Source organism: Pelodiscus sinensis, chromosome 5 (genome assembly GCF_052426305.1).
Source record: "Pelodiscus sinensis isolate ZL-2025 chromosome 5, ASM5242630v1, whole genome shotgun sequence".
Taxonomy (NCBI): domain Eukaryota; kingdom Metazoa; phylum Chordata; order Testudines; family Trionychidae; genus Pelodiscus; species Pelodiscus sinensis.
This window is the reverse complement of record NC_143056.1, coordinates 15,213,363-15,240,150: the sequence shown is the minus strand read 5'-3', so window position 1 is coordinate 15,240,150 and position 26,788 is coordinate 15,213,363. Positions and strand designations below refer to the sequence as shown.

The following is a 26,788-nucleotide window of genomic DNA, read 5'->3' as shown; positions in this document are numbered from 1 at the left end:
ACATTTAAAAAGGGCTTGATCCTCTGTTCAGTGAAATCAATGGCACAGCTCCTATTCACTTTAATAATTCAGGATCAAGGCCATAATTAATTTTATCTGTAGATAACAAAGCACTGTACAGATTATGGATGTAAGTGAATAATTGAGTCACTGTATCAGAGGCAGCGGGCAGAGGAGTGGTGGGGGAGGGGGAGAGAAAGCAGGACCGGAGCTGGGAGGAGCAGGCCTAAAAGTCAGTTCCCCCCAGCACCGTCTCCATGGGGATGGGAGTGGGGAGGACTTGGCATGAGCCAAGACTGAGCAGGCTCCAGGCCGCTAGGCTCTTACTACATTTAAAAAACAGAGCCGCTGCTCAGTCCCAGCTCGTGCCGCCCCCGAGAGCTAACCCCCTTATCAACTAATCAAATAGTCGATTACTTCTCGATTAGCTTGCTAATCACTACTTAACATCCCTAGTACAGATGGGGATGCTATGGCACAGAGTTGTGGCATGACTTGCCTAAATTCGCACATCAAGTTAGAAGTAGACGCATGAACAGAACCAAGGTCTCCTAGTCCTGGGCCAAATCCCCTGGACTATACAGCTTCCTAAACCTCTTACAAGAAACACATTCCCTTCCCAATAAACGCGGTCATTCTCTCTCCTTTCATTATGGACCTAATGCTATCAGAACTCTACTAACTGGGTGTAAGACTGAGGCAAGTGCTCATGCATCATTTCAAAAAATACCAAAAACCTCCAAATTAGTGCAACAATGTAAGTACAATGACTACGTGGTTGTTCACAGTAACTCTGCTTGGCTATCTTTAGAAGGCAGTGTGGCCAAGTAGTTAAAGCACCTGCCAGACTCAGGAAATCTGAGTTCAATTTCCACTTGGGCCCTAATCTGCTGAGTGGCCTAAAGCAAGTCATTTCACCACTATGTGCCTCAGTTTCTCCACTTGTAAAGTGGGGATAATGCTACTGAGCTCCTTTGTACTGCACTTTGAGATCAACAAATGAAAAGTGTTCTGTAGAAGCAAGGTACTATTACTACTACATAAAATTACTTCCATGAAAGAGCTGCAAGACATACAAATGGGAAACATTCCATTCCAAGTCTGTTCTTATTTTTTTTAAAATAAAAGTATCTGTTCATAGACTCCAAGACCAGAAAGGACCATTTTGATGATCTGTCCTTCTGTAAAATACAAGCCACAGAACTTCCCCCAAATACATCCTAGAACAGATATTTTTAGAAAAACATCCAATCTTAAAAATAGTCAGTGATGAAAAGTCCACCACAACCTTTGGTAAAGAGTTCCAATGATTAATTACCTTATTCAAAATGTGTGTCTTATTTCCAGTCTTCTGATGAACTATCTACTATATTTTTCAGAGAGTTTATCTGTCTGTTTGATCAAGAATTCCTCCTAAATGGTAAGACTAGGATCACCAAATTCAGTATGTAGCTTCCTCTTATCATAGCGTAAAGCAGGGCTACTCAACTTTGGAAGCACTGGGGGCCCACAAGGATACTCACAGCACACACGGAAGGCTGCAACTTAAGTGTGGTTGCATATACATGCAAATATATGCAAATAACTTCTTTCACACTGACGGGCATGAATACAAAGATTAAAGCAAGACTATACAACACACATGCCTCATTTAAGTCAGCTCTGCTGGTTTTAATATTTACCCAATTTCCATCCATTTAAGAGTACTTTTAATGAGCTATGACAGTGCAGGAGTTTAACTACTAAAACACATATCAACAGAAGACCATTATATTGACTACTTTTTTGTTTTGGCTCCCAACCCCGGGCCGTGTGTTGAGCCTCATGCAAATTCAAAACACACTGTGGGTTGCAAACAAACAAAGCCCACGGGCTGTGAGTTGAGTAGTCCTGCCCTAAAGCAAAGCTAAGAGGAGGAGGGATAGCTCAGTGGTTTGAGCATCAGCCTGCTAACCCCAGGGTTATGAGCTCAATCCTTGAAGAAGCCATTTGGGGCAAAAATTTGTCAGGAATGGTACTTGGTCCTGCTGTGAAGGCAGGGGACTGGACACAATGACCTTTCAAGGTCCCTTCCAGCTCTAGGAGATAGGCAAACTAATTTAGGATTTTGTTGTGATTGGACAGGATTGTTTCTCATATAACTGAACAGAAATGAGACAAAATCACCACAGCAAGTACAGTCAAAATTGTCATGATGCTGTGAATGCTGAAAGAGACTGAACCAAGATGAGCCAAAACCATAGGATAAGCTTGGAATAGGATTGCTTCTCAATAAATCTTACAGAAAAGAGATAAAATGGAGAAATTTGGAGTAGTGCTCTGTTTTGGCATAATTAAATCAATATTATTGGAATCCAAATTGACTACAGTTCTTTTTTGTTAAACATGATAAGAGTTTACTGGAATGAAGAAAAAAACCACACTGGATGGAATTCCCATTTTTTAAAAATTGCTCAAAGAAATTAAACAATTTTTTTAACAATACCCTTTTAAAAAGCCCAAAATAAATATCAATTTAATAAAAATATCACTATTTTAAAAAAATACACTCATTTAAATAAATCATACACATTTTCCTTTTATTTTCCAGAAACAAACAAAGAAATTTCATTGAGTTAAGGACTCAAGCAATGCCGGGTAAGTCTGCTAGTATTAAAATGTTAAATTAAAGTTATGCCACTATCAGCGCATTTGTATGAACCAATGGAAAAAAAGTTCATGGAATGCATCATAGTACGTAAGAAGTTTGTTCATCATCTTCTTCCCTTGTAACAGGGAAGCCAAAGTTAAACAATGTGGGAGTCATTTCTATTACCGTAACTATCCACTGCAGTAGTTTCAGAACTGAACTAATTTTCTTGAAGAGCTACCCATCTGAGACTTTTATGGTTATGTTATTGTTTTTGGACATTTATCTTTCTGCATCTTCTGTATGTATCTGTTAATTGCAACTAAATATGGATGCCTGGCGCTTTAACCTCCTTTCTTACAAGATATTCCCATGCCAGACATCTTTTCTCTTCTAAAATGTCATCCCTCTGAGTCATGGTGCTAAGCCAATTGCTAAAGCAAACATGTGTGACTGTCATAGCCAACTTCCAAATAATGAAGTTCCTAAATACTATCCTAGTCAAGTGACATTTAAAAATGACTCTGGGTAGCACATATGAACACAAACTCAATTCATTCGCAGGTCACCTTTAAGCCCTAAAGAGTAATTTATGCAGGGACCATCTTTGTCAGCCATAAAGTTATGGGAATCACATTAAATGATTGGAGATACCCATCTCCTAGAACTGGAAGGGACCTTGAAAAGTCATCAAGTCCTGTCCCCTGCCTTCACAGGAGGACCAAATACCATCCCTGACAGATTTTTGCCCCAGATACCTAAATGGCCTCCTCAGATTGAACTCACAACCCTAGGTTTAGCAGGCCAATGCTTAAACCACTGATCTATCCCTCCTCCCAAACATTGTTAACAAAATATTGTACTTTGCTTCTTAAAAGTAAAACTAAACAAACTACAATGGCACTCCAGAAACTGCAAGGAAAGTTAAAAAAGAATCCTCTCTGTTCTTTCCCTTTTATTTAAGTAACCCTCTGAAAAGAACTGTGTATTTAATTCTTCATTTTTATACAACATAGCTAATAAGAATAGTATATTAAATGGACTAGGACTATAATTATTATCAAATGCTTTGAGATGATTCACGTTAAAGAAAATGGGAGCTGTATTAACAAATTTAAAGGTATAATATGGGCCTGAGTGATTTTATTTAGTGTGATTTCTCTGGTGTCCCTCCCAGGCTGTAGGCATATACTTCATTTAACTTGGGTTGCTACCAACCTTCCTCTCCCCTGACAGCTCTCTCACTACCTGCATCTCACCTGATTAAAGCCATGAAATCTGAGATGCAAAGCAACAGAAAATGCAATTGGTAATCCAACTAGAAAAATGATTAAACTTGGCGACTTAATTAGAAAAATTCTGACATGCACAGCCCTCACTCTTTCTTCATTTTAACTTGTATGAACACTCGTGAGGCATTTTGAACATGACACAATTTAGCTAATAAGAGTGCTAGGATGCATCTGCAACACTGGTTACAAGAGACTGAAAAGAGTAGGGGAGATCTCACTGCACCAGCCCAGGAGGGGGAACAAACTGTACCTGCAAAGTCTGATATTTGTTTAGATGGGAAGGGCTAGTAGTACAGCCTCCACAACACTGACACAATGCAAGATGCAAGGAGAGGGTGAAAGAAGAGTGACCGGCACCGGGCGTACTGCAGTCCCAGTGCACCAGAAGAGGACTGTCTCCTTGGGAAGCAGCAAAGGAGGGGCTTTGGTATCTTCACTTACACAGATCTTGAGGCCCAGAACTCCTACTCCAAGGGTGCAGAGGAGCAATGGCTGCCTGTGACCTACACTGTAGGTTGGGAATTGGTGTCACAATGCCTACCACCATTCCCCAAACAGTCAGGGCTTGTAAAGGGAGGGATGCCAGGCCAACATCTGCCTGGGAAGGGATAGGGAGGGCTGTGTCTTGAGGGCTCTCCCCTCCTTCCTGTATGAGGGAAGGACAGAGCATAGATGGCCTGACAGAATTGTCCAAAACCCCCTCTGCTGTCACTGCAGAACGCTGTGCACAAACTCCTATTTTGTGCCTGCCCCCACAGAGCCTTCAGCCAGAACTCCCATCTCGTCAAGATATAAGAACATAAGAACGGCCGTACTGGGTCAGACCAAAAGTCCATCTAGCCCAGTAGCCTGTCTGCCGACAGTGGCCAATGCCAGGTGCCCCGGAGGGAGTGGACCGAAGACAATGATCAAGCGATTTGTCTCCTGCCATCCATCTCCAGCCTCTGACAAACAGAGGCTAGGCACACCATTCCTACCCCCTGGGTAATAGCCTTTTATGGACCTAACCTCCATGAATTCATCTAGCTTCTCTTTAAACTCTGTTATAGTTCTAGCCTTCACAGCCTCCTCTGGCAAGGCGTTCCACGGGTTGACTACGCACTGTGTGAAGAAAAACTTTCACTTATTAGTTTTAAACCTGCTACTCATTAATTTCACTTGGTGTCCTCTAGTCCTTATATTATGGGAACTAATGAATAACTTTTTTTTATTCACCCTCTCCACACCACTCATGATTTTATATACCTCTATCATATACCCCTCAGTCTTCTCTTTTCCAAACTGAAAAGTCCCAGTCGCTCTAGCCTCTCCTCATATGGGACCTGTTCCAAAACCCTGATCATTTTAGTTGCCCTTTTCTGAACCCTTTCCAAGGCCAAAATATCTTTTTTGAGGTGAGACGACCACATCTGTACACAGTATTCAAGGTGTGGGCGTACCATAGTTTTATACAGGGGCAGCAAGATATTCTGGGTCTTATTTTCTATCCCTTTCTTAATATTTCCTAACATTCTATTTGCCTTTTTGACCACCGCAGCACACTGTGTGGACGTTTTTAGAGAACTATCCACGATAACTCCAAGATCTCTTTCCTAATTTGTCGTAGCCAAATTAGCCCCCATCATATTATATGTATAGTTGGGGTTATTTTTTCCAATGTGCATTACTTTACACTTATCCACATTAAACTTCATTTGCCATTTTGTTGCCCAATCACTCAGTTTTGTGAGACTTTTTGAAGTTCTTCACTGTCTGCTTCTGTCCTGACTATCTTAAACAGTTTAGTCTCATCCGCAAACTTTACTACCTCACTGCTTGCCCCTTTCTCTAGATCATTTATGAATAAGTTGAATAGATTGGTCCTAGGACTGACCCATGGGGGACACCACTAGTTACCCCTCTCCATTCTGAAAATTTACCATTTATTCCTATCCTTTGTTTCCTGTCTTTTAACCAGTTCTCAATCCATGAAAGGAACTTCCCTCTTATCCCATAACAATGTAATTTACACAAGAGCCTTTGGTGAGGGACTTTGTAAGTGAATCTGAGAGCGAGGGATTGCTGGTAAGAGAGATCTGGGCACTGAAAGCCTAGAAACCACTAGAGGATGGAGTTACTGCTAACTATGTACCGTATGTATATTGTATAATATGCTAACTATATACTGGAAACCTGCTGACTGTTACACTTAGCTACACTTAGCTACATCCCTCTAGCTTCCATCCAAGACACATTTCACAGTAAATTGTTTAGAGCCAGGCCCTAAGAAACAACCAGATGTACTTCAGTACTACAGACAGAGAAACACCTACATGATCTACATCAATCATTCTTAAAACAAATACCCACCTGGAGAAGTGAAAAAAAACAGACTGACAGAGCCAGACGAGTACTCAGGCATCAGCTTCTTCAAGAGAGGCTCAACAAAGAAAACAACAGAACACCACTGCTCATCACCTACAGCCCCCAACTTAAACCACGCCAGTGCATTATTAACCATCTACAACCCTAGGGATATTAAATTTAGATTAGTTAATCAAATAGTCGATGGGATTTCCATCAACTATTAGATTAGTCTATAAGGGTGCCTCTGCCTTTAAACTGTAGCAAGAGCCCTGTCAGGGCAGATCAAAAGCAGTAGCACCAAAGGAAGCACAGGGCCAGCAGGGCTCTTGTACATTTCAGAAGCAGAATTACAGTGGAAGCGAGACCTGGAGAGGCTGTTACTTTCCTGGAGAGGCCATTACTTTACACATCCTAATGACATAAAATGTTAAGCACCAAGTACAGTAAAACTCCATTAGTCCGGCATCCAATGCTCTGGGACTCCTGATGATCCGGTACCATCAGGAACCCAGAAGTGCTGGGGCAGCCGGACAGGCTTCCCCCATTCAGCTGCTGCTATATGACCAGCAGCTGAATCGGGGAAGCCGGAAGCAAAGCAGCTAGGGTGCTGCCGGGTTGGTCTTGTAGCGCTGTCCCTCGGGGCTGCGGGGCCAACCCGGCAGCACCCCAGCTGCTCTGCCCCAGGGGTCCCCGATTCAGCCACTGCTGAAACAGATCAGCAGCTGATTCCAGGAAGCCCGGGACAGACCTGCTCTGCCCCGGACTTCCTGGAATCAACCGCTGATCTGTTTCAGCAGTGGCTGACTTGGGAACCCCTAGGGCAGAGCAGCTGCGGTGCTGCCGGGTTGGTCCCGCAGCGCTGAGGGGCGGCGCTACGAGACCAACCCCTCAGCACCCCAGCTGCTTTGCCCCAGGCCTCGGGATTCAGCAGCTGCTGAAACTGACCAGCAGCGTCAGTTTCACCAGCAGGCTGAATCCAGACACCTGGGGCAGAGCAACTGGGGTGCTGAGGGGTTGGTCTTGTAGCACCGCCCCTCAGCGCTGCGGGACCAACCCGGCAGGACCCCAGCTGCTCTGCCCCAGGGGTCCCCAAGTCAGCCGCTGCTGAAACAGATCTGCCGCTGATTCCAGGAAGCCCGGGGCAGAGCAGCTCTGCCCCGGGCTTCCTGGAATCAGCGGCTGATCTGTTTCAGCAGCGGCTGACTTGGGGACCCCTTGGGGCAGAGCAGCTGGGGTCCTGCTGGGTTGATCCCGCAGCACCGTCCTTTGGCGCTGCGGGACCAACCCGGCAGCACTCCAGCTGCTCTGCCCCAGGCGTCCCCAAGAGCAGCTGGGGTGCTGCCGGGTTGGTCCCGCAGCCCCGAGGGGCAGCGCTACAGGACCAACCGGGCAGTACCCCAGATGCTCTGTCCCAGGCGTCCCCAAGAGCAGCTGAGTGCTGCTGGGTTGGTGCCGTAGGGCCGCCCCTTGGCACTGTGGGACCAACCCGGCAGCACCCCAGCTGCTCTATTGCAGGCATCCTCGATTCAGCTGCTGAAACTGACCAGCAGCGGCTGAATCAGGGACTCCTGGGGCAGAGCCAGACTATCGTAAGGGGGGGCTATGAGGGATCTGGGGTTTCATCCCCTCCCACCCCACTCTAGACCCCTCATAGCTGCCCCTTCTGATAGTCCGGCATATCTGATAATCCGGCACCCCCTGGGTCCTAAAGGTGCCGGATTATCGGAAGTTTACTTTACATAGAATACTTAGAGCTCACTCTGTTAGTCTCATTTAGCATGGCCAATAACTGACATTTTTTTCTCCATTTTTTCCCTTCTCTTCCCCTGCCCATCCTCTCTCTTTCTCTGCTGTCTATTTGCAACCTGGACCCTTTTACTCCATTCACTGAAGAAGTGGATTGTGCCCACGACAGCTCATCATACCATCTCCACGTTTTGTTAGTCTCCAAGGTGCTGCAGGACTATTTGCTGTTGAAGTTTTTTCAGTTAGACTAACATGGCTACTCCTTTGGAACTTGTTAACTATGTAACAACACCAGATGCTAAACAGGTAGGCAGTTTGCAGAAACAAGAATGTTAGCAGAGGGGATCATATGAAACTGAGCAGCCCTCCTGTCCCAAAGCCTTCCTGCTATATGACTTCACAAATCATCCAAAGGATAAATATGAAAGAAGATTAGTTTGGCACTGCAGGACAAATGCAGAATTACTATAGAATGAAAATCCAGTAATTCCCCTGTAGGTCTTACTGGATGAAAGATACCAAAAACTTGCCCTCTAGAAAAAAAGCCTTACTGCTCTGCTTCAGAAAATGAAACCTATTGCACACAGGAGAAGCAAGTTTTTCTTTATGCTCATGGAATACAACACAAATTCCCACTCTAAAGTGGAAATGTGTGTTGCATTCCATGAGCATTAAAAAAAAAAAAAAAGCCTCAGTTCTGCATTATACAGTAAACTTCCGATAATCCAGCACCTTTAGGACCCGGGGGTGCCGGCTTATCAAATATGCCAGACTATCGGAAGGGGGGGGCTATGAGGGGTCTGGGGTGGGGTGGTGGGATACCACTCCAGACCCCTCATAGCCCCCCCCTTCCGATAGTCCGGCTGTGCCCAAGGAGTACCTGATTCAGCCGCTGCTAGTCAGTTTCAGCAGCGGCTAACTTGGGACGCCTGCAGCAGAGCAGCTGGAGTGCTGCCAGGTTGGTCCGGTAGCGCTTACCCATGGCGCGGCGAGACAAACCCGGCAGCACCCCAGCAGCTCCCGGCAGTGAGACTCTGTATGGACAAAATGGCAGAGCTCAGGACAGAATCTACATATAAAGAAGTAGGTATCAAATTATGGTTCATATTTCCATATCGTCTACCAGAGCCCCAATCTGCCCAGAATTCAATATTCATATTCTGCACATTAATGATACTTTGCATGATACATCTAAACAATCTTTCCATGGTTCTTCATAACCCATTATTCTTTGTGCCTGTTATTTGTAACAGTACTACCCTGAGTCTACCACAGCTAAGTATGAAGCACTCTATCTTCTATCATGACTATATTGTTCATTTTTAAAAGACAAACATTAAAAACTAAATTTAAAAGGAGAGGAGGCCATATGCATGCAGAAATACAATATCAAAATAATGTTTGTTCTGAAAAGGGGATAATATTAAAAACATCAAACACAGAAACAGTATTTGAGGCAAATCATAATCACGTCTGCGCTAAGAATTAGGTAAACAAAACGAAGATATCAGTTTCAAGTTAGCACTTGAGCAAACCACACCCCGTTGATGTATTTTAAGCTGCAGAAATACCATGGAGCCTTTGCCAAGTATTTAAATGAAATTCGAGTGGGTTGGTTGCTACTGACTGTATCCAACAAACATGGCTGGTATTTCTATGGTTTGAAAAGGAGTTTATACGCAAGACTCAATGTGTCACGGAAGCCAGTGGTTCCATCTCCTTTCTTGGCCCATCTCTAACTCACACACAGTGTGCTGTTGTTGAGCCAGAGAAGTAGCTTTTGGGCCTGATTCCAGGAAACAGAGACACACATTAGGCCCTTTGCACTTGTCTTAGGCCAGCTGCTTCTGATGTTCCTGTCCAAAAAGTGTTACACAAGATGGGCCTGATCCTGCAAACATTTTCTCATGGGGAGAGTCCTTCCTTAGACAACTCGTCTCACATGTTGAACTAGGGAGCAGGTAATTTACTAGCTCGTTTAACAGTGTTAGATATTCTCCCCCCCCCCCAATGCAGGGTTCACTGGTTCCCTTAATGCCCCATCCCACCCTGCTCTCACTCCTACCAGTTGCTCCCAAGCGAAACACTTACAGTCCTGTGCAGCCTACAGCTGCCATTGTGCCTAGATGGTGCTTGGTCCTGCCAGGAGTGCAGGGGACTAGACCTGATGATCTCTCAAAGTCTGTTCCAGTTTTAGTAGTGTATGATGCTACAGTTTAGTTTACTTTTCTGACCCATTAAAAGAATGGTCATGAATCAATAATAAGCTCTAGTACAAGAATAGCCAATAGCTCACGGAGATGTTTGCATAGTAGCCAGACGTAGCACAGTATTCAGATCAGTATACACACGTATGCCCAATGCAGCCCACACATCCTATTCTAAAATGACAGAAAATTATTTCTTCATTTTCATGATGAATGTGTACTTCCCCTATCCCGCTACTGCAAGGCTTTAGTGATTTATAAAAGCTGAAATTCTTGTTTCTATAATGTGGTTAATTAAAAAGGATTTTTATTTCTAGGAGGATGAATGAGTTCTTTGTTGGCCTTTTTAATAGGACTCTCAATGGCCTTAGACCAGTGTTTCTTAAATTTTTTAAGACCGAGGAACACCAAACAATTTTTTTTTATGAGGAACGACAAGGATTTTTTGTTGTTGTTGTTGTTGAGCAAAAAAACCAAAAAAAAACAAAAAATGGTTGGGGGCAAAGTTATTGAGCAAAGATAAAACTCGCCTGTCCCTTTAAGGGCAGCCATTTTGAAATCTGTTCTCCGCAGCACACCTCCAACTGCCTCTCGGCACACTGGTGTGCCCCAGAACACAGTTTAAGAAACACTGCCTTATATTTACCTTGCCCTAGTTTTCAAAATGTAACTGAGCCAAAAATAAATAAAGCTATGCAAAAACTAATGAAACACTTCCTTCATTACTGGCAAAATTATACCCACATTCACCATGCCAGAAAATGGACCTGAGGAGAAAACATGAATTTGACAATATTGAGAACACCTGAAAACCCTCAGATTTCTCTTCCCTTTTATAGTCAGTCTTTAAAGAATAGCTTTGGGGAGAGGAGAACATTAATAATGTATCTGTTCTATAAAGTAACTGCACACTTATTACGTCCAGAAATGGACAATCACAACATGTACTTAATAGGTGAATCTATGCAGGCTAGGTTACCAACATTCAATCTAGCACATAGTACAGTGCAGTACCCTGTTGAACTGCTGCAAGAGCACCCCAAGGGAAAAAGTGAAAGCCAGGGAGCTGGAATCTTCTACCTGGTCTTCCCACTGCTAAGGAAAGGAACAGTCTAACAGGCATAGATCTGTCACAGTACATACACTCAGGCTACCTCTACACTGCCGGTTTTGCTGGCGGTGAGTATGCAAATGAGGCACAGATTAGCATATCACGGTGCCTCATTTGCATAATGTATGCACACCGTTTTTGTGGGGGCGAAAAGTGTGGATGGGGGTTTTGTGCGCAAAACCCCCGTTTTCTGGAAGATCCTCATTCCTCTCCTGGAGAGGCATAAAGATCGTGCAGAAAACGGGTTTTTTGCGCCAAAAAACCCCATCCACACTACTTTTTTTCTGCAAAAACAGCGCACATAAATTATGCAAATGAGGCATGGTGATATGCTAATCACGCCTAATTTGCATACTCACTGCCAGCAAAACCAGCAGTATAGTAGACAAAGCCTCAGAGATGTCTACACAGCAATTAATCCCAGAGTTCAAATTCAAGCTTACATCTAACCTTCCTTCCACCAACATAAAGATCACAACTCTCAGGTGCAGAATAACAGGACCTCATGGGGTGAAAAAAATCCAAACCTGAGTTAAACTGGAATCCTGGGTTCCAGCCCTATTGCTTTACAGTATATACACAGCCCCAATGGATGCATGGTCTAGTCCATTAAAACTATCCCATAATCATAAAGACTGACTTTCTTGGTCCTCTGGGCAATCTAGTTTGGTGAACTACGTTTTCCCATGCTGCATCATGAACAAATGACTGGAGAAACTGCAATTTGGGAGTGTGATAGGAAATCTGGGATATGGGTGGGTGGAGCGCTCCAGATTGTGACTCGTGGTTCAACAATTCCCAGTCTGAGGTTACAAAGACAGTAGACACTCAGGCCCTGCACTGACAAACTCAAGGTTTGCTAACTTGATTCTAATAACGCTGGTCTTACATTGCAGTGTAGACATACTCTCAAATGCTGGTGGAAGGGGTGAAATCCAAGTTAGGCCTCTGACACTGAACCTGGTATTCTTCACAGGCCTATTATTATGAGGATATGATTAGGACATAGTTATGATGTATTTTTATGCTAAATAAATCATGTGAGAGGTCATTGGAAAAGTTATGATTTGCTCAGTATGATTATCCTATTTGTATGACTGTATCATACAAATATAAGGACCCAAGCTTTGGAACAAAGGATGCCCACCATTTGCAAAAGCTATATAAGGATGGAAGTGATACCATCTGAGGTTATTCACTTACTCCCCTCCAAGAAGACACCTCAAAACCCTTCAGGAACCAAGAATGACCTAGGGGAAGGGGATTTTTAGCCTGTGAATGGAACTCCTGGGAATTCCAAGCTGAAAGCAAATGTAGCTTGCCCCTTAAGAATCTGCAGCCTACTTCTATCAACACTTAGGGTGACGATCTGCTATTCATATTCAATGTATTTAGTACTGTAATGAGGTGGCACTAACTTCACTCAAGCACCCTGGTCTGGATGAGTGTGGATTCCTGCACTCTGTCTAATGCCAAAAGCCTCTTTGGAAACTCAGCCCTCCAGCTGAGCCACACCCTGTCTATCATAAACCGCTTCCAGGGTACACTTCTGATGCCCATACTGATGCCCTCTATGAAGTGTCTCTGTCTCAATCTGTTTCCCCATTCCCAATCGGAGCCAATGGGAACCATGAGGCTCCATGGCCGTGGAGTCAGTAAGTAAATACATCAGAGCGGCCAGTTAGCAGGTTTCTCAAAGTGGTTTTGCAGGCTACTTTTGAGAAATACTGGTCTACTGTATTAGGACTATTGCTTGGCAGTGACTAAGACTGAATGAAAAAAATGACAGACTGTGCCCTTATAGCAACCAGATTAGATCAATATTGTGATATCCTTGGATATCTTTCAGGTAAAGTAATGCACTGACTTCTGACTGTATTATCGAGGCTACACACCAGCACTGTTTTTGTTTTTTTATCTTTTTCCAATACTAAAAGGTACACTCTAGCTCCTTTTAACTGGTGCATGAACTTAAATCATACAATTAAGAATTAAGATTTTCAAAAATGACATCCTAAAGCTAGACTTCTAAGTCAATATTTAAACATCTAAACAAGTGATCTGGTTTTCAGAAAGTTACGAACATTTACTCTGAGAAAATGAGCCCTCTTTAAGGTGTCTCAAACCAAGCTCCAAACACAGACACACAAAAAAATCTCTAGCCATTTTTAAGCTTCTGTAGGCAAGCTTTCTACTCTAGGCTAGTGTTTCTGAAAAATCTTAGTTTTAGTGTTTGTTCCTTAATTTCCCTATTATTCCCACTTGCCATGTGTTACTGATTGCAGGCCTAGTGGTTTCTGTCTATTATCTTAAGAAATATGTCTTTTGCTGCTTGTAAGTGTATATTTCCAGTTGTGTAATTCCTCCCCAAAGGTTCTGTCAGGGTCTTACTTCTTAGTCTGTTGATGTATTTACATTTTTATTATTATTCTGTAAAGCATCCTGATATGAACCTACAAAGACTGTGTTGCCAGGAAGACTTTGGTTTCCTTGACTATGGGATGCTGTTCCAGGAAGAAGGACCGCTAAGCAGAGATAGGGTCCACCTGTCAAGGAAGGGGAAGAGCATATTTGGATCCGTACTGACTAACCTAAACTAGGTTAGAAAGACAAGTGATAAAAGTCCATACAAGTTAAAAACATAGGGACCTGGGAAAATGGTCAGAAATTGGGGGCAGCATGGGCTGCCAGAGCAGGGATAATGGAGAGACAAGACAGAACTGCACGGGGAAGAAGAAATCACATCAGTATCTTAAATGTATACAAATGCGAAAAGCATGGGAAATAAGAAGGAAGAACTTGTAATGCTAGTAAATGAACACAACTATGACATAGCTGGCACCACAGAGACTTGGTGGGAGAATACACATGACTGGATGACTGGTATAGAAAGATACAGCTTGCTCAGAAAGGACAGGCGGGGGAAAAGGGAGGAGGTATTGCCTTATATATTAAAAATATACACTTGGACTGAGGTTGAGATGGAAATAGGAGACAGTCTTTGGGTAACAAAAAAAGTGGAAAAGCAAAGGAGATGTCACAGTAGGGGTCTACTACAGACCACCTACCCAGTAAGAAGAAGTGGATGAGGTTTTCTTTAAACAGCTAACAAAATCATCCAAAGCACAAGACTTGGTGGTGATGAGGGGACTTAAATTACTCAGACATCTGTTGGAAAGTAACACAGTAGAGCACAGATTACCTAGCAATTTCTTGGAATGTATTGGACACAATTTTGATTCCACAAGGTGGAGAATGCTACAAGGGGAGGGGCACTTCTACATTTGATTTTGATAAATAGGAAGAAAATGAGAATTTGGAAGTGGAGAGCAGTTTGGTTCAAAGTGATCATGAAATGATAGAGCTCATCTTCTAAGAAATGATAAAGGAGAAAATAACAAAATACAAAGATAATGGACTTCAAGAAGGCAGACTTTAGCAAACTCAGGGAGTTGGTAGGTGAGATCCAATGAGAAGCAAGATGAAAGGAAAAACAACTGAAGACGGTTTGCAGTTTTTCAAGGAGACAATATTAATGGTACAAGAGCAATCTATTCCACAGCACATGAAAGATAGGAAGTATGGCAAGAGACCACACTGACTTAACCAGAAGATCTTGAATAATCTAAAAATAAAAGAGGGTCCTACAAAAAGTGGAAACCAAGTCAAATTACAAAGGATTAATATAAACAAATAACACCAGTACGTAGGGGCAAAATGAGCTCAAATCACTTCCACACAAAGATCATGTATAACCTCTTGGAAATCTTATACATGAGGCTCTTAGGGTATCTCTACACTGCACTGCAATTAAAAACCCATGGCTCACCCATGCTAGCTGACTCGGGCCCACGGGGCTGTTTAATTGCAGTGTAGACATTCAGACTTGGGCTGGAGCCTCAGCTCTAGGACTCTGTGACATGAGAGGGCCTCCCAGTGCTCAGGGTGGAGCGTGAGCCAGAATGTAGGCCAGTGTTTCCCAACCAGCATTTCCCAACCAGGGTTCCCAACCATCGTCAGGGGTTCCGCGAGAAATTGTGGAATAAATAATTTTTTTTCTTACAATGTAAGCTGACATAGATATAGATATAGATATAGATATAGATATAGATATAGATATAGATATAGATATGTAACAGCTCTTTACAAATAAATTTTCTTGACAACTTTTTCTGGCCAAGCAAATGTTTTCATAGGTAGGGGTTCCTCGGGATATGAAAAATTATTTTAGGGGTTCCTCCATGGGGAAAAAGCCACTGATGTAGGCAATGCAATTAAACAGCCCTAAGCTCCAGCCCCAGGAGCCCAAGTCAGCTGGCGCAGGACAGCCAGATCTATCTAACTGCAGTGTAGACATACCCTTAGCCTCTGGGCTATTGGACTTCGAATGCTACATTCCTTCAATATGGTGGCCAATTCAGATAAAAATTCAATATCGATTTCTTCAAAAGTAATATGAATATTATTTGAAAGCAAAATCTTCATCCATGATCTTTTGTAAGAATGACACTATCTCCTGAATTAATGCTAGAACTCACGTTTCTGTTTCTACTTCATGCTAAACATATGCCTAAGTGAGCTTCCGGAAGTAGCCGAGTTAGTCAGTTACATAAAAAAGCAACAAATGATCTGGTAGCACTTTATAGACTAACAAAACATATGTTTTGTTAGCCTATAAAGTGCGACCAGACCATTTGTTGGGTTTTTTTATATGCTTAAGTGATTACCTAAGGCAAAATTCTCTCTTTGGATGCACATGGATCCTTCCCACTGACTTTGCTGGGTGCTGCACATGTGCATCTGATAGCCAGGTGGGGCTTTTGTGTGACTTTTTAAGAGTAACCTTTGGCCACTGGAAGTTTTCTCTTTGCCCTTCTGACTGTAACGAAGTTAAATGCAAATGGAAAATATATCAGTTAGAAAAGAGTTTGGCTTTAGATAACGGTAATCACAATCCATGGCTAAAGCAGATAAGGATGAGAGAAAACACTTTGCAGATTTACTTTCTGCACCAGCTTCATCTGCCTTCAATATTTTCCCTCAAATAAGTCAGAGAGTAGCTTCATCAGAACTGAGCCATTTGGAAATCTCTTTACAGGGGGTAATGCAGCCCATCTCCCCCTGGAATAAACAAAAGAACCTGAAACATCAGCTTTGTAACTGACTTGATGCTGAAATCAAGGTCAATTTTTGCATGCAGGAAGACCATAGGATGGGCAATCAAAGAAACCAAGCAAGGAAATATGGCATACTGCAAATATTAAATCAAAACTCTCTTAGTCATGTGCAAATTAATGTGTAAAACTCCCTACAACTACTGTTTAAGAAATGCATTCCAAAATGTATCTACGAGACACAAGTTTAAGGGAAAAGAAAATCTCCTCAGCCCTGCATACTGCAGCAAATGGTTGAGGAACCTTTAACTTTATCATTTTTAGAGCTCAATTCTGCCTCCCTTCCTCTGACTGACCAGCACCTTATAATTGAAGTAGTCCCACTGAAATAAAGGGGACTGCTTGTTTTGTAAGGTGTTATTCAGAGTGAGGGTGGCAGAATCTGTTCTTTCATGAGACTGTATGGAAGGGAGAAAGAATTTATGCTCATTCGGGTCCTGAAATACATATCCACACGGGACAGACACAAGAAAGAAGAAAAAAATGCAATAAGACTTTTTTCTAAATCAAAGAAAGTTTAGTAGTTTCCCCAAATAGCACATGAAAACTAGGCAAGCTAAGGCATGTTTTAATTTGCAGAGATACATAATAAATTATAGGACTTGTGTAACTCTTTTAATAGTTCCCTTGACAATTGTTTGCAGTAACATGTGTTCAGCTAAGGAAAACATAAGAAACTGAGCAAATTTGTACCAAAAAAAAGGCAATAAAACTCTGTAAATACAGTGAAAAAAAGCTCAGTCCTATGTATTTTACTTTACAGTTGAAAAGCCTTTGGAAAGATATTTACAGAAGCCTGTGTACAGCACAGAAATAAATGGACTATATATCTGATACTATTTTTATGTTTTAGTGGATTTCACCAATTTTCACCCAGCCTAGCACACAGCCATAGGCATTTGCCAAAAACTTAACACGAAGTTACATGAAATTTGTGTAACTTACCTTGGAGTGAAACATGAAGATCATCTATTTCAGTAGATGATTGCTCCTCAGCTGATGGAGATGATTTGTTAGATGCCATATCAAACTCCACAAAGAGTATATCATTCCCACATTATCTCACCTGACAAAATGAATTGAGGGGGGAAAAAAAGTTAGCAGATTAGCACTCCTGTGTTTTCATTAATAACTGGTACTCTTAAAGGAAATGTACTTATTTCCCCACCTGCTAAGGTGTTTTCGTAGCTTATGTAGAACTAAGTGACTACGCCTACTTTTTGAATCATAAAGTTATTGTCCTTTGGCTCTATTCAGGTTGTTTCTAACGGCTGGCTGAGCTCCAGAACTCAGATCATGGATTCAAATGCATCTTGTCATGAAAAGGAAAGCACTGCAATTAGAAAAATTCAAAACTGTAGGCTTTTTTGTAAGGAAGTCAGCTTGACAAAGGCTCATGCAGCTTTCTGTACCTCTGTTATTGACTAACCCAAAAGGTTTTCTTTAAATCTTTACATTTTACAGACTTCTTTTCCTGCTTGGTAATTGTTAGAGCAGGCTGGAAACAATAGCAGCTGAGCCTGCAAAGATTACACAATTAAAGTGTAACAAAAAGGTGATGGTTGACATAACAGAACAATCATTCTTGCTGTTCCTATCTGTATCTTAGCTACCCTTCTTCTCCCACAAAGTCTATTTCTCACAAAGGAGTTTTATTTTCTAGCCCTCATTTTTTCCTCTCTCTGGATGCCTCCCGATTTCTAACACCATCTCAGAGAACAATGCGCAGCACTTTTTTTTTTTAAGGATAACGTTAGGTATGCGAGTATAGTAACTACACTGTTTAATTTGACAGCGGGGGGGGGGGGGGGCGGGAATTGGCTTTTCAAATACAGACTGATATTTTTATCAAAAAGTTAAAAAATTAAATCAAGTCAAACAGAACTGACCTTAAATTAACACTGTAACACAGACAACAGTACATTTTCAGTATCAAGTATAAGTGGCATGCCCAATGTTATTATTTAGTGTTGTGAATCTAAACTCCTGATCACTGAATTGAAAATTAATCTTTTCTTCCTGCGTTTATTTAATTCAAAGGTTTGAATATAAGGCCCATTGTGACGGGGTGAGGCAACCCCGCACTAGAAGGGCCCCCCCCAGCGAGGCAGGGGAAAGCGGCGTGGCTTGTCTCGCTGCCGCCGAGGACGCGTCCGGTGGGGTAACCGGGACGCGCCGCTCGGCAGGCGGTCGAGCTGGCGGGACCCCGAGCAACACGGGGGAGGGCGGTGACGGGGTGAGGCAACCCTGCAGCGAGGAGGGCCCCCCCAGCGGGGCAGAAAGAAACGCCGCGGCTGGACCCACTGCCGCCGGGGACGCAGGCAGCAGGGCAGCCGGGACATGCCGCCAGGCTGGCGGCTCCAGGGATGCAGCCCGGGACATCGCGGGGGAAGAACCCCCCCCCGGCAAGGTTAGTGGGGATAACAGGGCAGGAACGACACCCCACCAGCCTCGGGGCGGGCAGCCCCGCAGGCGCCCCAGCCAGCCCTATGCCCAACAGCTGCAGGAGAGGGAGAGGACGCTGGGGGTGAGGGGAAACAGCTGGGGAGGAGAAGCTGGAGCCGTGGACGAGCACAGGTGTGGGTGCTCTGGAGGGGCGGGGCGGCACCTTCCCCAGGTATAAAGCCAGGAGAGGCAGAAGCAGAAGGGGGGACGAGAAGGAGGACGCTGGAGGCAGAGACTGAGAGACACCGAGGAGGCGGCGGGACCAGCCGGCTGGTGAGCGGACGAGCGAGGGCGTGAGGAAGCAGCCCAGGGCGGGTGTGCTGGAGCCCGAGGGTTGATGCGTTGCGGCTCCGTGCCCCATCAGCCAGGTCGGGGGAGAGAAGAGCATCTCCCCTGCCTTAGGGCCCTGGGCTGGGGTCTGGAGAGAGGGAGGGCCCGGACCCCCCTCACCTCCTCGCTCGTGGGATCCTCTGGGCAACCGCCGGGAGGGCCGACCCGGCGCCGCGGCACAGAGACTGGGACCTTCCGGGGCGGCAACCGTGGTAGTGTGACTGCCCAGGACGGGGTGGGCTCACGGACCCCGTAACACCCATGAAACACTGAAAAATATTCTGCTTTTTCTATCCTACGTAATCTTAAAAGAATGTTCAATTAAAAAGAAAACTTACTCTCAGTTTTCAATTTTTCTTCAAGAGTGAACACCAAACTTCTAAAAACAAAACAGTTCGAAATCCCCTGTTCATCTTAAGCATATTGACTTCAATGTCATATGAGTGTGAATGTATGGAGCAGGATTTTGCCTTACAGGTCTACAGGTTGCACTTTACTAAACTGAGACTCTCTGGTCTGGCAACATCTGAGGTCTGGCAGACCCACGGATGTTCCAGGACCTGAGAGTCCTGCTGGAGAGCTGGTGGCTGGGAGCCCTGAGATCCAACATGGCAGTGGGCTGCTGACAGCAGGGCTGTCCAGCCGGAATGGTACCCAGTGCATGGCAGCAGTGCTGCCCAGTGGGACCAGGGTGCCCAGTGGGATTGGTAGCGTGTGGGGGTAGGCAGAGTTGCCAGGTCGGGCCAAGGGGCCCAGAAATGGCCTCCTTTGGTCTGGCAAAATCCCTCATCTGGGAATGGTTAGGTCCCAAGCATGCTGGGCCAGGGCGAGCCAACCTTTACAGTGATTATTTTCCCAATGTATTTCAAAGACAAAAGGAGTCTCCATACAAATCAGGACATTTTAAAGTGTAGTGGAGTGGATAGCGCCCTAGACTGCTAGCAAGAAAAGCTGGGTTCTATTCCTATCTGTGAAACACCGTTCTGTGCCTCAGTTTCCCCTCACTTTATCTGCCTTGTCTATGGGCTCTTCAATCTCAGTGCTTCAAGTTATTACCTTAGCACATGTAAAGCAATACAAACCATTTCAACCAATCCATACCATATTTGGATTTATTACATATCCAAAACAAAAAACCACCTCATAAATGTAGCGCTAGATTGTAATGTTCTTACTCACATAGAATAACATTTGCCTCCAAAAACGGTACCTTTGACTTCAAAGGACTTCACTCAAAGTAAGGTGCTATTCAGTGTAACTGTATTGTATCTAGCCTTTCATAAGGCTACTGGATCCACAACGTTAACATTGATTGATACGGCTTTCATGTTCCTATTAAAAATTGCCCTTTTTATTTTACATTTACATTGATCCTCTTATTGAATAACTATCTGACACAACTGTATGTAGCTAAGGCAGTTCCTTATAACAGAATGTATTAAGAGGTAATTATGAAAAAAACAATGTCTGAACCAAATTAAAAGCTTTCCAATGGCAGCGTGCCATTTCAGTAGGGACAGAAACCTCAGTTGAAGGAATTGCCTTTGCCTTTCCATCTCTCTTGAAAGTTCAGGAAAGCACCTAAGCTCATGCACATGCTTAGGTATGTATTGCCAACCCCAGGAGTCCAAAGATCATGAATCAAACCTAGAAATTTCAGTGGTTACGCGGTTACAGGTGGGCAAGCGGTTCCCGCACGCTATTGCCTCTGTTACAAAGGCAGCAGAATGGCAAGGTGAGAGGGAAGCAGAAGCAGCTCCACATGAACTGGTGCACACGGAGAGCAGGCTCTTTAGCCTCCTCCTCACGTGTACTGGGGAGTCTATGTGTAACTATGAAGATTCACCGATGAACCCAGGCTCATCAGTTAATCGTGTACACAGTTACACTTTCACATTCCTATTCTAAGGCTGTGTCTACACTGGCCACATAACCCGTAATAGCTATGGAAATGAGAGAAGTCAGAATAGGGAAATGAGCGGGGGATTTAAATATCCCCCGCGGGATTTAAATAAACATGGCCGCCGCCATTGGGAAAAGTTGGAAAAGAGCGTCCAGACTGGCACGATCCTCCGGAATAAAGCCCTATTCCGGAGGATCTCTTATTCCTACTTGCAAGGAGGATCGCGCCAGTCTGGACGCTCTTTTCCGGCTTTTCCCCAAGCCGGAAAACAGCGACGGCCATGTTTATTTAAATCCCGCGGGGGATATTTAAATCCCCCGCTCATTTCCCTATTCTGACTTCTCTCATTTCCATAGCTATTACGGGTTATGTGGCCAGTGTAGACACAGCCTAAGTGTATTATTTGGATTACTGCATTTTGTGAATGTCTTTTTATTTACTCCAGATATAATAATGATATTTAATTTTATGAAAAAGGAAGCTGCCAATTGTAGAGTCCATACAATTTATAAGTAAAAACTGTGCTATGTTCAGCAAACTCCACATACAGGTTGAACATCTGAAAACCAGCACTCTCTGGTCTGGCCATGGATACTCCTGGACCAGAGAGCCCAGGAGCCTAACGGCAGGAGGGCCAACAGCCCAGCTGAGTCTGACACCCTGGGAACCCATGGCAGTACGGGGCCGGGGAACGTTGGCTGCCCACAGCAGCGTGGGTTGGGGGCCAGAGAACTCCAGCAGCACAGGACTGAAGAACCCTGGCCACCCGCAGCCGCACAGGGCTGGGGGCTGGAGAAGCCCACCCACATGCAGCAGCACAGGACAAGGGAATCACGGCAGCCTGCAGCAGTGCTGGGCCGGGGGGAGTGGGTGGAGGGCCAGCAGCAGCAAGGCAAGCAACCTGGCTTGGGAGGCGATAGGGGGGGCAAGAGGCAAGGGGCTGCAGTGGCAGGGGACACATCCCCTGATCCGGCAAATGCTCTCATTCAGGACTGGTCATGTCCTGATGCTGCCAGACCAGGGAGGTCCAACCTGTAGTTATGTTATAATAATAAATTAACTTACTAGTTTAATAATATGCATGATATGCAATGACACAGGTTACCTATTTAAACATCGGGCACATTAACCGAGTCCTCCTATGGAACTGAACCCTGAAAGATCCTGTGCTCGCACAGTGGCACTCAGAAATGCACCCCTTAGGCCAAAAAATGAAGTAAGGGCCACAGTCAAGCTGCAGCCTGCTGGGTTTGGATGCAGAGTGAATGACAAAGCCCACTGAGTCCCAGTTGTACTGGTTTTGTCTTATATGGATTCATGCCTCTCACATGCCCACTTCCTGTCTCACTGCAGAACCAAGATCCACAGCAGAGTTCTTCCCACGTGCACATGATTGTGGTACCATTCAGTACACAGAGAGTTTCTACTGCACTTGTTTGTAGCACACACGTGTGTGTCCTCAAGATCAGCACCATGGTTATTAAATAAGTAGAGAGTAAGCGTGTCTCCAGTGAGATTTAGAACTTTGTTGTTGCTTCGTTACAATTCGGACATACAGTGTGAGCCTGATAGTAGGCGTATTTCACTTTGTCATATGCTACATGCAGATTTCCAAATCTGGGACTGATGTGAACCATGACACAATTCCTAAAAACATAGGGCTTATCTACACAGGGAAATTTACCAGCATACTTATGCTGATAAATTTCCCGATCTAGATCCATTCTAATTAGATTACAACTCATATATAAAAGATTATATTGCAAAATTGTTGGTAATATTCTTAATCTCTGCTTGTTTGTTTATAGGCAACTATTTCCAGGGTACTCGTTGCCATACAATGAATACATGGCTGCTGACAAATTAATTTGGTTGCACACATTATCTTGATGTTGTAATGGGAATTACTATCGTTCTTACTGTGAATCCTCAGATTGCTTGGTTTTTTCCTCTTTTCTTCAGTGCCACTGATTATTTATGACCCACCCAGGAATTCTAAAAACATTTCCCTTTGTAGAGGCCTCTACATATAAACTAAAGCCTGATCCTAGCAACAGATTATTATTAATCATGAGTCCAGTTGGAGCAGATGTCATGGACAGAAATGCCATTGCAAAGTTCTATTCGCTTCCTCATAATTAACAGAGATCTTGTTGATTTTATTTTCCCATACATTAGACTGAGTAGTATCTGTTCCTATAATGAGTTCTAAGCTTTTCTAGTTGCTAGTAAAAATGTTTAACACTATTTTTCCAGTATTCCATCAATCTTCTCAATGGGAAATTTTCAAGGACATGATCATGTCATTATATACGAGTGAGAGAATTCCTACAGACAATAATGTTAAGGTTTTAAATGTATTTACATTTTCATCCCAGTTCTGATGGATTGATACACCACGCGGAGATCTGACTGACAGGTCAACATTATATTTACCACTTTTAAATCTGTTTACAGGCAGTCCCTGGGTTACATGGATCCGACTTACATCGGATCCCTACTTACAAACGGGGTGAGGCAACCCCGCACTAGCTGCTTCCCCCCAGCAGACCAGGGAGACGCGAAGCTAGCGCCCCCCCCCCCCCCCCCCAGCAGATCAGGGAGACGCGGAGCGGCTTTTCTCAGCAGACACCTCAGCAAGCTGATCATCTAATAAATCATCTTGTTAGTCTTTAAAGAGCTACATAGTCCTGTATTTTGTTTCAGCTACACCAGACTAACACGGCTACATTTCTATCACTATTGGACTGAGGGAAGTGAGGTGTGGGAGAATAAAACTGAGCTCTGGAGAAATGTTTGGCTAGAGTTTCCCCTACAATATGTACCAGTTCCAACTTATATACAAATTCAACTTAAGAACAAACCTACAGTCCCTATCTTGTACGTAACCCGGGGACTGCCTGTACTTACATGAAAACTCATCAGGGAGTTAGATTTTTTTTACATGCACTTTCGTGAAACCCTTGCAACAAAACACCTTCAGCAGGGGAAGTGAACGCAAAAGTAGTTCATTTCCAAGGAAAAATGCTTGGAATTTATCCAGGGCTTCTGGGGGCATATTATCTGTACAACCTTTCCAGTTCTAAAGCATCCAGCTGGTACACTTCTGCATCACAAATGCACAACTCCCTTTCCCCCAAATTATATTGAGCCAGTTCCTCGGTTGGAGCAAATCAGCTAGTTTCCACAGAGGTCAATAAAGCTATGCTGAATTATCCCATCTAAAGTGCTGATCCATGATCTCCATGATCAGCTTCATTTTCCATAAAAAATAAAACATGTCACATACTTCCATCATTCGATAAGCAAAAATTCAACTTCCCCCAGGGGTATGAATTAAATGCATCAAGCAGGTTAATACTAAGTAGCACAGTCCCCATGTTTTTCCAAGAGAAATAACCAATTCTCTTTAGGTCTCAAGCCAACCCTAAAATTGGTAGGGATGAGGAGCATGACCATGTCCCTACACCACACAAGTCCCTGCTGCAGAGGAGAGTGTATCAGGCTCTCTACTATAGTGTGCTCCACATGAGAACTGGGGAACTCTGGACCAACTGGGGCAATTCTACATCTTCCCTAACAGAAGGCAGTGCCTGCTATAAGTTGGGGGATGGAAGAAGCAAACAGGGAAAAGCATCAACACCCTGCATATCTCTGCTCAGGCACAGTGGAGAATCAATATGGCTCAAACTATGGATCTAATCCTATCCCCCATGGTCACGAGTGATCATTTATGAGAACTGTCCCACTGAAGGTTACTTGCATAAGTAGGATTAGTAACAGGAGTTCAGGTTATAAGACTGGACTTTCTGTGACTACTTTGTTTACAACAACCAGAGACAGTAAATTTTTTTCTTACCCGGAGGCTTCCCACCAACCTATTTATAATCTTGGCAAGATTCCAAACAAAACATACGACTATACAAAGGCTATGTCGCTTATTAAGGCCAACAAATGCTACTTCTTTGTTTTGCTTTATATACAAATAGCACTTCCTCTCGCATGAGCACAACTGATCTTCTCATTAAATTTATCAATGTGCACTTTTAAAAAAAAAATCAGTCTTTTCTGATTCTCCTTTTTATTTATTTTTTATTTTATCACCAATATCAGCGGTATAATTACATACTTTCAGGTGTACTAATGCAGCCTTTTTAAAACATGCAGCTGTTTTCACTAAAAACACTGAACTTTCACATAATGTATGTCCATTTTCTTTCAGAGTGCACATAGTGTCCCATTTAAATGACTGTAATCCTTCAGGTTATCACTAACTGCTGAGATGTTTCAGAGAGATTGTGGAATTTAGACGACAACACAGTAGGCCAAACTTTGCTCTAAAAAAACGCATCAACACAATCTCTTAAATAAATCAATCTGAATTCTTTGCATGCATCCAAGGGCAAAATTTGGTCCCCCAAGAAATGTTCTAGTTGCCTGTGGGCTGTTTTTAGAACTAGAGGTTACCTCAAATTTATTTGCTCATAAAACAGAACCCGTATCATAATTCGATAAACCTAAATTTTCAATTAACCTGCAGTTACCGTCACTCAGTTTTCTCATCTTCTTATAAAGGAAACAAAATGGTCCAAGTAACCATAACAGTCTATGCAGTAATTCCAAAAAGAGACTGATGCTGAAAAGTGGCTGATAAGGTTAAGGGCCCTGGAGGGAGCAGTAGAGTGAAGGAAGTCTGATGCAGAGCAGCACATTCAAGACCAGAATGGAGATACTTTCTTCAGTGGATCACAGGTTCAAAGGCTCCCTTATAAAGCTGCTCTACCTGCGGCCCTTCCCACTGCATAGCATAATGCAGCCACATCCTATTCACTAAAACATTTGTGAAGGGCTGAAGGGAATGGTTACATCATCATAAAAAAAAAAGTAAACGGTAACAACTGGCATAAATCAGTATTGGTCAGCTGAGAAAAGTGGGACACTGCAGGCAATCTCATGCTCCCACCATACATAGAAATATCCTTGAAGTGCAGCTACATGAGCAACTCCTTATGCCTCTCCTTCCAGCATCCTAAGCATGCCTATTTGTCAACTTACAGAAGGAAGAGGGAGGAGGATTCTAGGACAATTATGGTGACATTAACTCTCACTTGGCAGCTGGACAAACCAGCATAAACAGGAAAACCTAGCCTATTTTGATCAAGCTTATTTCAATAAATTGTTCTTCTATTTAGAAACATTTCTACTTGCCTTAGGGATTATCATTGAAATTGCTTGTTTATTATTTTAACCGCGAACCAGTGCCTGACATAAGGTTATTTGAAGCCACTGATAGTGTAAAGGGCATTAAAAAGTGGAAGAAAATGATAATTACTTCCACTCTTCATTGTCAGAGTGCTATGAAATGTCAAATTCAAATGAGAATCGGGAACACAATTACAATTGTCTTAAAAATGAAACAGATTTTTCTCACAGTCTTCCTGATTCCTGTTTTTTTAGAACAAAGAAAGCAGGCTAATGGCTAAAATGCAGATTATTCTGCTGGTGTGAACCAACACTAACCAGGGCAGTGGGTTTCTCTTCGAGATCACAAGTCTGTTCTCGGAAAGAAAGATCTTTCTGAATGTAAGTAACCTTTTAGCAAAAC

The 26,788-nt window shown here is 43.4% G+C and overlaps 1 protein-coding gene across 7 annotated transcripts in view; it reads right to left on the bottom strand.

Moving 5' to 3' along the window:
- SYNE2 (spectrin repeat containing nuclear envelope protein 2) overlaps positions 1-26,788 on the bottom strand; it is a 304,665-nt gene that overhangs the window by 257,647 nt on the left and 20,230 nt on the right. For 5 of the 7 annotated variants that reach the window (XM_075926397.2, XM_075926392.2, XM_075926396.2 and 2 more), the window contains exon 2: positions 17,451-17,571. In XM_075926397.2, coding sequence (XP_075782512.2) covers positions 17,451-17,529 — 79 coding nt within the window. In that variant the 5' untranslated portion in view covers positions 17,530-17,571. Of the gene's footprint in view, positions 1-17,450; positions 17,572-17,673; positions 17,839-26,788 lie in introns of all 7 variants that reach the window. The other 2 variants (XM_075926393.2, XM_075926394.2) reach the window with 2 other exon arrangements.